Here is a 9,642-nt window from a genome sequence, read left to right on the forward strand (position 1 = left end):
GAGATGTTTAAGACCCCTGCCTGTGGAACCACATGTACCACTTAAACCACAGATCCAATCCTACACCCCCCTCCCCATTTTCCTTTTGCCTGATTGAAGGTCCCATGAAATGAAAAATGTATATCTCCATTCCTGTCACCTCTTTCATCTGCACTTAATTTACACCTAATTAACAGTGTGTTCTAGATATTCACAGAATCAAACTTCATTCATTTTTGTATTCATAAGAATACATAAATACATAAGAATACATAAGAAGAATACAAGAATACATAAGAAGAATACAAGAATACATAAGAAGAATACAAATTGTCTTTCTGACAGTTTTTTTAACTACGTCATCCTGCACTTGCGGACGTACACTAACAAAAATATCCAATGAATGAATGAGCGAGATTGACGAGTGATCTTCTACCACCAAATCAAAACTAGCCAATAATCGAATGAGGATGTCAGTATGCTAACAACGCCCGGCCGTGATTGGCTGTTAAGTCAAAATCCCTCCATTCACAAAAATCCCAGCCGACTGTTCCACTTCAGTAGGATATAACTCAAATCTGTGGTGGAAGTTTGTGGTTTCATGGGAACCTTTAAAAGAAACAAATCAGGGGCGTTAACTGTGCCCTGTGCTTTTTTTAATGTAAGTTTTATGTGATCCGTCAATGCAGACACAGGAAAGACGAGGTTAAGAGAGGAGCCGTGACATGCAACACAGGTCCTGATTTGGAAGCGAACCCATAATAGAGACAAGGTGGTACGTGTTCCAGCTGGCTAAACTGCTTGGAGATGTCCCTCTCTACACATTAAGAAAAAATACAGTTCTTTTGTGCACACAAATAGAAAGGAAGGAGAAGTTCAAGAGAATGAGTCAAAAATGGTGAGGGGATCTTGACAAGAAGGTTTTGATAAGGTTTGCTTCAGTGTCAAAGACGTTCGATCATACTCAAACCTCTGTGGCCAAGCCCATGTTAACGCCGATATACAAACGCCCTTCTGTGATCAGGAGCACGTACAAGGGAGGCCTTGTCCGCATCGGCTAAGGTTGGAAATTTCTTGGGATTTCTCAGAAATACATTCTTAAGAAGGTGTTTGGTCGACTCACCGAAAGAGTACCTGGAAAGAGAAGAGGGGAGACATGATAAACATTAATTCATGATGCATTTCTGCCACAATGATCAAAATGATCAGTTTTTTTTCCAGTATGCTTTATCAATCCCCCAGAGGAGAAATTCTCTTTCCATCCTCTGGAAGGGACGCAGGGTTAGCCAGGCAGTATGGTTAACATACAGCAGGTATGGGAGCACATCAAGGCCTCCAATTAGGGGAAATATATCATTAAGCACTGACTACCACCAAACATCAGAATGAATAACAGGGCAGTAAGCTAATGTGGTCTGAAAGGTAAAATGGCAGAGCCTCACTATAGGTGCAAACCCTTTCTGATCATGTCTTGATGCGTGCTCAATAATCCAGGTAACAAAATCAAAGAAGGTTGAATCAGGTCATCTGGATACAATGTTTATTGACAGACATATTTCATCACTCATCTAAGTGACCGCCCAGTCTAAACTGACTGCAGGTATCCCCACTCCTTATAAACAATACAGTGGCATAACGACCAAAACCAACGATCAGTTTCATATGCAAATAGGACCATTTATATGAACATTAACTACAGTTTTAATGGCCATGTGTACTAGTCACAGAGGATTGGGGAATTTTTGGAATGTACTCTTAGATGAAGCAGTGGAGGTACCACTACTACTTCTTTTGGCTGCTCCCGTTGGAGGTCCATATGGGGGCAGTCTGTGTGAAATTACAAAACGACCCCACCCTTAGCAATAGGACCACCCTTAACATGGACCAAGTGTGTCTGCTCCTGAAACTGTCTTCAGTCCACATAGGGGGGGCTAGTATTATAGGCAGAGCCGTGTGTGTGCTATGGGTTCCCCAGTCTCACCTGTAGTGGCCATCTTGTATATGGAGGAAGTGGAAAAGAGGGCTCTGATGTCCTACCCAGGGACACCACATAGCCATTGGTTCAGATTTGTGGACGACAACTGGGTTAAAATTAAATCTCAGGGCATACCACATTTCACCGACCACATTAACTCTGTGGACACCACATCAAGTTCACCAGAGAGGATGTGAAAAATAACAGGTTAGTCTTCTTAGACTGTGAAATTGCAGTTGGTGTTGGGGGACATTTGATTGTTATATTTACCGTAAACCAGCACATACTGATCAGTACTTAAGGTTTGACTCTCATCATTCACTGGAGCACAAACTAGGAGTCATCAGGATGCTGTACCACCAAGCTGACAACATCCCCACCAATGTAGGAAGAGGAGAAATCCCACATTAAACAGGCCCTGGTTAAGTGTGCTTATCCTAACTGGGCATATGTCAAAGCCCAAAGCTGATCGAAGAGAGAAGGACAACAGCTGCCTAAGTGTAAACCAGTGGTGATTCTGTATGTGTCGGGAGTGTCAGAACAGTTGAGACGAGTATTTTCCAAACACTGTGTCTCAGTTGCTTTCAAACCCCAAAACACGCTGCACCAGAAGTCGGTCCATCCAAAGGATTGGATCCCCTGGCACAAACAGAGCACTATAGTGTACACTGTTAAGTGCCAGGAGGATTGCCGTGACTTGTACATTGGGGAAACCAAACAGAGGCTGGCCAAGAGAATGGCACAACACAGACGAGGTAACACGTTAGGCCAGGACTCTGCAGTCTACACCCATCTGCAGGCCAGTGGCCACTCTTTCATGGATGAGGATGTGCACATCCTTGATAAGGAGGAACGCTGGTTTGAACGGGGAGTCAAAGAGGCCATCTATGTGAAGAGGGAACGGCCATCCCTAAACCTGAACGTTTACAATGCTGTGACTGCAAACATTCCCAAATCCTCTATGAATAGTACACATGGCCATTGTAACTCTAGTTAATGTTCTTGCCCCTATTTGTATATGAAACTGATCATCGGTTTCGGTCATTAAGCGACTGTATAATTTATAACGGTGGGGATACCTGCAGTCAGTTTAGACCGGAGAGGTCACTTAGACGAGTGATGGAACCTATCTGTCAATAAACGTATCCAGATGAACTGATTCAACCTTCTTTGAGATGCATGTTATGTGATTGGTGTGTTAATGACGGTTTGTGGGGGCCCAGTGTGTGTGTGTGTGTGTGTGTGTGTGTGTGTGTGTGTATCAAAACAGAATCTCAAACTCACCACAACTGTCCCACGCTGACCAGAGAGTGGTAGAGCACCCATAACGTTGCCATGATCACCATATTGGCCATCCCGGTCATCAGGACGAATCCTGACAGCGCCATACCCACAAGGGCGATACCATCAAGGTTGACATCCATATCACTCCAGTCCAGGAACCAGAGGACTGAGGGGGTGTAGGCCAAGGCGGCCATGCCAATCTTACCCCCTACATATCGCTTAACGCTGTTGAGGTAGTCCTTGCAGGGCATCAGCCCTCGCTCTCCTATCAGCTGCTTGTTCTGGTTGTAAGCCACGCTGAATGCAACAACTGTGGAGACAGAAGATGGAGTAGAGAGGGTGGAGAACGTGTAAGGAAGAGAGGAACGCGCTATTTTATCGACGACGGAAAAAAAAAAACGCAAACAGCAGTGTAATATTTCACCAACCAAACACTCAACTGACCGAACTTTATTTAGATAGCATGAAATGCCATTTCCATTAAGCGAAAGTGCATGGAGAGAAAGGTTGAGGAGAGCCTGGAGAGGTGGAGGTATGCACTGGAGAGAAGAGGAATGAAAGTCAGTAGGAGCAAGACGGAATACTTATGCGTGAATGAGAGAGAGGACAGTGGAATGGTCAGGATGCAAGGAGTGGAGGTGACAAAGGCATTTGAGTTTAAATACTTGGGGTCAACTGTCCAAAGTAACGGGGAGTGCGGTAGAGAGGTGAAGAAGAGAGTGCAGGCAGGTTGGAGTGGGTGGAGAAGTGTCAGGAGTGATTTGCGACAGAAGGGCATCAGCAAGAGTTAAAGGGAAAGTTTACAAGATGGTTGTGAGACCAGCTATGTTATATGGTTTGGAGACAGTGGCACTGACGAAAAGACAGGAGGCGGAGCTGGAGGTGGCAGAGTTGAAGATGCTAAGATTTTCACTGGGAGTGACGAAGAAGGACAGGATTAGGGACGAGTATATTAGAGGGACCGCTCAGGTTGGACGGTTTGGAGACAAAGCAAGAGAGGCAAGATTGAGATGGCTTGGACATGTGTGGAGGAGAGATGCTGGGTATACTGGGAGAAGGATGCTGAATATGGAGCTGCCAGGGAAGAGGAGAAGAGGAAGGCCAAAGAGGAGGTTTATGGATGTGGTGAGGGAAGACATGCAGGTGGCTGGTGTGACAGAGGAAGACGCAGAGGACAGGAAGAAATGGAAACGGATGATCCGCTGTGGCAACCCCTAACAGGAGCAGCCGAAAGTAGTAGTAGTAGAATGGAGAGAAAGGTTATGATACGGGAAGAAAACTATTTTAAGACTCTGCATCTGCACAAGCGAAATAAGCCTTGGGGTTAAAATCTCCTGCGCCGTCGCTGGACGGGTCAGCTGACCCGACGGCGCGCTCGCCTAAACTTTGCGCGGCTCGTCACTACTCACAGTAGATGAAGGCGACGGAGCGCAGCAGCACGATCCGAGTGAGCCAGTAAGTCCCAGTCCGCGACGGAAACGTCCCCTTTTCACTCTCTCGGGCTTTCCCGTCGTCGTCGCTGGTTTCCTCGTCGCTGCCACCCGGGTCGGTCCCCGTCCGACGTGTGGCAACGCGTCTTTTCCTCAGCGAGCTCTCCGACGAGTCGCCGCTGGCCGCCATGTTGCTCTGCGTGGTCATGTGACCATGGGGGGGCGGGGCGAGGGGGCAGCACGCGGGAGAAGTTTGCCTTCAGGGGGGCTTCTTGCCAGAACGCTTCGCATGCCTCTGATTGGCTAAAACCTTTAACCGTAACCCCACCCTAACCCTAATTTTAACCATTTCGAGCCCGGAGCGTCATCAGTTGTCTGGCAGCGAAACAACCAATCACAGCAGCGGCGTCCCTCCGATTGAGCCAATCTGGCGCCAGCCTCACCGGGAAGCCTTGGAGCTCACCTTACCTTACCTAACCCCGAACTAACATTAACCTAACCGATCGCTAACCTTAACTAACCGATAGCTAACCTTAACTAACCGATAGCTAACCGATCGCTAACCTTAACTAACCGATAACTAACCTTAACTAACCGATAGCTAACCTTAACTAACCGATAGCTAACCTTAACTAACCTAACCTCTGGTTACTGGAGGATTGGGGGTTGGAAGACTTTCTGGCAGAAAGCCCCTCCCGGGGGTGGGTGGGTGGGGGGGTAGAATTTTCAAGGGAATAAACAAACACACGAATTACAAATCAGCACAATAGTATTAGTATAATTAGTATTATTGCTAGATTAGGAGATTATGAATGGTTATATTTCTAATTGAGATGAATGTTGTTGTCCCCCCCCCCCCACCCCATTATTTTCCGGTCGTATCAGCGCAGCACTTTGCTGCAATAGGACGAAGTGAATATCTATTATCTGGGCCCAGCTTTCTGCGCATAATGTGGCAATACATATCCCTCTGTGTGTGTGCACCGTGTTAAAAAGAATGAACAATTGCTAATAGCTTATAATGTGCATATGACTTCACTCTATAAGCACACTATATGTGATATAGGAGCCTGACTCTTATTTCACCAATGAAAATAGAATATCAGCCTGAGCATCTTGCTGCAGAGGTATTGGTGACATGGTGGGCGACTTTACACTAATATTGGTTTGAGAAGCAATAAAGTGTGCAGTATGCAAGTACTTTTCAAAATACAGTAAAGAAATAGTGTAATACACCTGTTTTCACTGCGGTCACTTAAAACCTTTAAAGCAGTGTTTCTCAACCCAGTCCTCAAGGAACCCCTATCCTGCAGATTTTCTCTGCAACCCTGAATAGGTACCTGTTTGTAGTAATTCAGCAGTGAATGTCAGAGTTTGCACACCTTGCATAAGTAAGTGCCGTGAGATGATTGGTTGAGTAAGTACAAGCAGGGCTACCTATGCAGGGTTACAATTAAAATCTGCAGGATAGGGGGTCCTTGAGGACTGGGTTGAGAAGCACTGCTTTAAAGACTATAAATGTGATTGTCCACCAAATAACACAGACTTGATACGCCCTGTAACTGTAGGCTACTAATTCTTCTACTAATTATTAGGCCCAGTTTATATAGGCGCAGTCACGCGAGAGTGGATCACCATCTAACGAACTTTCGGATCACGGCTCAAGGTTCCGCTTGCACGACCAATTTTAGGCTTACAGGTTTACATCAAAGCTCATAATGGGTGATTAGTATATTACACCCACAGGAGAGGAAACAGAAGAAAACCGGACAGAGGTGCACGTCTACCCCCCCCCCCATACAACCCCCCCTCTCGCTCTCTCTAAGGGGCTCACCTTCATTTTATCAATGAGTTTTTATGAATGATACCGCAGTCGACACCGCCCTATCGCTCTCGCGCCCTGCCATCCCCGCCCGTCTCGTAATGCCAAAGAAGATGCATCGGCTTCGCGAGAGCCAATGGCATGAGAGGGGTGGAGCGTCTCGAGACAAGTAAAAGTAAATTGGGAAGCAGGCGGCGGCTCACAAAACCTGTAGTCTATAACCCCGGGATGGTGTGAGGACCAGCGACAGCCGGCGGAGGACAAGTGATTCGGGATTTCACCGTTAGTTTTGCATCGACGGTGGTGCTATAGAGGTGCCGCCGCCGCGCGCGTCCGTGCCATAATTGGAGAGGCCAATTAAGGATTTCGCCGCACAGAATCACATGACGCAAACTCTCATCAGCGACCGAATATGAGTGAGAAGAAGAAGTCTCCCGACGCACATCCGTGCAGCCCGGCGGCCAGCTGCAGCAGCGGCTCTGCGTCGCAGCCAGAGTCGGACTCGGACTCCCCGGCCTCCCCCGCGGGGTCGGACGGCCGGGGGCCAGCCCGCCCGCCCGGCATGGCACACAGGCGGGACGGCGAGCCGCGGGAAGATCGCTTCCCCGCCTGCATCCGCGACGCGGTGTCCCAGGTGCTCAAGGGGTACGACTGGACGCTGGTGCCGATGCCCTCTCAGGGGGAGAGGGGGCAGAAGAGTAATAAGCCTCACGTGAAGCGACCGATGAACGCCTTCATGGTGTGGGCGCAGGCTGCACGGAGGAAGCTGGCGGACCAGTACCCCCACCTGCACAACGCGGAGCTCAGCAAGACGCTGGGCAAACTCTGGCGGTGAGCATCTTCGAATGAGATGAGGGAATGATTTATTCTGGACCAATCCCCCCCCCCAAAAAAAAACAAAAAATGTCCTGCAAAGAATAGGGAATACCAAACAGTTGCAAATAATTGTGCGCAAAATTGTGAGAGATATCTGAGGACTGGGGGGAGGGGGGGTGGTCCTACAAAAAAATGAATGAGACGTTAGATTTTCCTATTTCTAAATTAACATGATAATCGTCATTGGTAAGAAAACTGGGGGGGGGGTATTCCTGCACCCCCCCACCACCACTCTCAGCCTGTCCCTCGCCTTGTATCATTTGGTATAATTCATGTTGCATCCGAGGTAGGACTTCACGGAAACGCCATCGGCAGACAAGCAAGTAGGACGTGCTGAGCTCAAACAAATGAATATCCGAGTATTTTTAAGTGTTTCTGATTTGTCCGATTGCTTTTCTGGTCCGCAAAGCATCAGTTTTACAATGTCAGCGTTAATTGCTCAGTCGGGATATATGGCGCAAAGAAGGCTGAATCGGTTCATGTGGATACAATGTTTATTGGCAGACACGTTTCATCACAGTGACGTCCTCAGACTGATGACGGGAGGAACTCTGTGAATGGCACACCACTGTACACCACTGTCAGTAGAAGTTGTATCCAGATGAGGCGACTCAACCTTCTTTGCTTTCTTACCTGGATTACTGAGCACGCAGCAAGACAACTGAAGCTGCTCAGCTGGTCGTTATGCAGTCAATACTGCAGGCCTCCAATCCCAAACTTAAGACAACAAGGTCACACGACCGTTGAGCTTTGCATCTATGACACTTTCTGTTCTTGTTTTTCCACAAGATTGTGATGGCAGTGTACCCTTCCAAAAAGAGACATCCGCCACTCGAGTAGTGACACATCTACAAAACGATAGTTGGCGTGATAATACAAGTCGCTTCTGAAATTTACTGAGATGAGTCGAGCTTAAAAGCATTTTGGGGCAAGTTGTCGTCCATGTTTTTAATACTCGATGTTAAAACTAAACCATGTCCGTCCATCCACTATCCAAACTTTCACCTGTATACATCTTGTTCAGCATTGTCATTGTTTCCATGAGAGATCCGGTCAGTTAGTAGTCTCCCAACTCTTCTCGCCAGCCTGCTCTCTGAGAGCGAGAAGCGTCCCTTCATCGAGGAGGCCGAGAGACTACGGCTGCAGCACAAGAAAGACTACCCAGACTACAAGTACCAACCTCGGAGACGCAAGAGCATCAAACCAGGCCAAGTGGACTCGGTCCCCCGGCCCACGCTGACCCAGCAGCACCAGCAGAGCTTGTTTAAGACCGAACCAGGGATGGTGAAAATGGTCGGCATGGAGAATGTACACCACCATTACCATTTGGACAGAACAGGTACTCGTATCGTTCACATATTTGTTTTTCAGAATTTATCCCTTCCCATATCGAGCTAATCCTTTTCGACACCTCGGGTATTTAAATATGGAAGCAGGGTTAGTCAAAGCCTACAAATAAACTTTTTTTTTCCCCCGCTCTCATTTGTTGCTTAGGTCAACCTCATGGCCCGCCAACGCCTCCCACCACCCCTAAAACGGACCTGCACCTCGGGATCAAACGCGAGGGTCATCAGCCCCCGGATGGCAGCACCAGCTTAGTTCCTGGTACCAGTCGTCAAAACATCGACTTCAGTAACGTGGACATCTCAGAGCTCAGCACCGACGTCATCAGCACCATGGAGGGGTTCGATGTCGGCGAGTTTGACCAATACCTGCCTCTCGGCAGTCATGGCCCTGCCTCTTTACCGCCGCCAGATAACGGCCACGGATCCAACACCCCCTCTGGATCGCTCAAACTGCCTTACGCCCACTCCCACTCCACCACCATTCCCCCGTGGGCTCCTAAAATGGGCTCCACACCAGGGATAGCTCCTCCCTCCATTGTGTGCTCACCTAATAACGAGAGCGACTCCAGGCCTCAAATCAAAACTGAGCAGATGAGCCCGGGTCACTACAGCGGCCATTCCTCCCACTGCTCTTCTTCTGCCTCCCCTCCGCCACCGTCCCACCCCGAGTACACCTCCCAGGGCTTGGCGATGTGTTCCGCTCCATCCTCCTCCACCATGGGCCAGTGTGACTACACAGATCTCCAAAGCCCCAGCTACTACAGCGCCTATTCAGGGTACCCCACCGGGCTCTACCAGTACCAGTACTTCCACTCTCCTCACAGGCCCTACGCTACGCCACTTATCAACAGCCTGGCGTTGGCACCACCACCCTGCAGCCCTTCCGGCAGTTGGGATCAACCTGTCTACACCACACTGACTAGGCCCTGA

At 48.4% G+C, this 9,642-nt stretch overlaps 2 protein-coding genes across 2 annotated transcripts in view; one reads left to right on the forward strand and one right to left on the reverse strand.

The window, feature by feature from the left end:
* The window catches only part of lmf1 (lipase maturation factor 1), a 36,715-nt gene extending 31,852 nt beyond the window's left edge, over window positions 1-4,863 (reverse strand). Inside the window, exons 1-3 of the mRNA XM_056297409.1 lie at window positions 4,648-4,863; window positions 3,239-3,548; window positions 1,103-1,113 (exon numbers count right to left, since the gene is read on the reverse strand). Coding sequence (XP_056153384.1) covers window positions 1,103-1,113; window positions 3,239-3,548; window positions 4,648-4,858 — 532 coding nt within the window. The 5' untranslated portion in view covers window positions 4,859-4,863. The remainder of the gene's footprint in view (window positions 1-1,102; window positions 1,114-3,238; window positions 3,549-4,647) is intronic.
* Window positions 4,864-6,743: 1,880 nt separating this feature from the next.
* LOC130127361 (transcription factor Sox-8-like) lies at window positions 6,744-9,642 on the forward strand. The gene is made up of 3 exons (XM_056296987.1): window positions 6,744-7,321; window positions 8,452-8,705; window positions 8,861-9,642. The coding sequence occupies exons 1-3, from the start codon at window positions 6,903-6,905 to the stop codon at window positions 9,640-9,642; spliced, it is 1,455 nt and encodes a 484-aa protein (XP_056152962.1). The 5' UTR covers window positions 6,744-6,902.

The sequence above is a fragment of the Lampris incognitus genome, chromosome 17, assembly GCF_029633865.1.
Source record: "Lampris incognitus isolate fLamInc1 chromosome 17, fLamInc1.hap2, whole genome shotgun sequence".
Classification (NCBI taxonomy): Eukaryota; Metazoa; Chordata; class Actinopteri; order Lampriformes; family Lampridae; genus Lampris; species Lampris incognitus.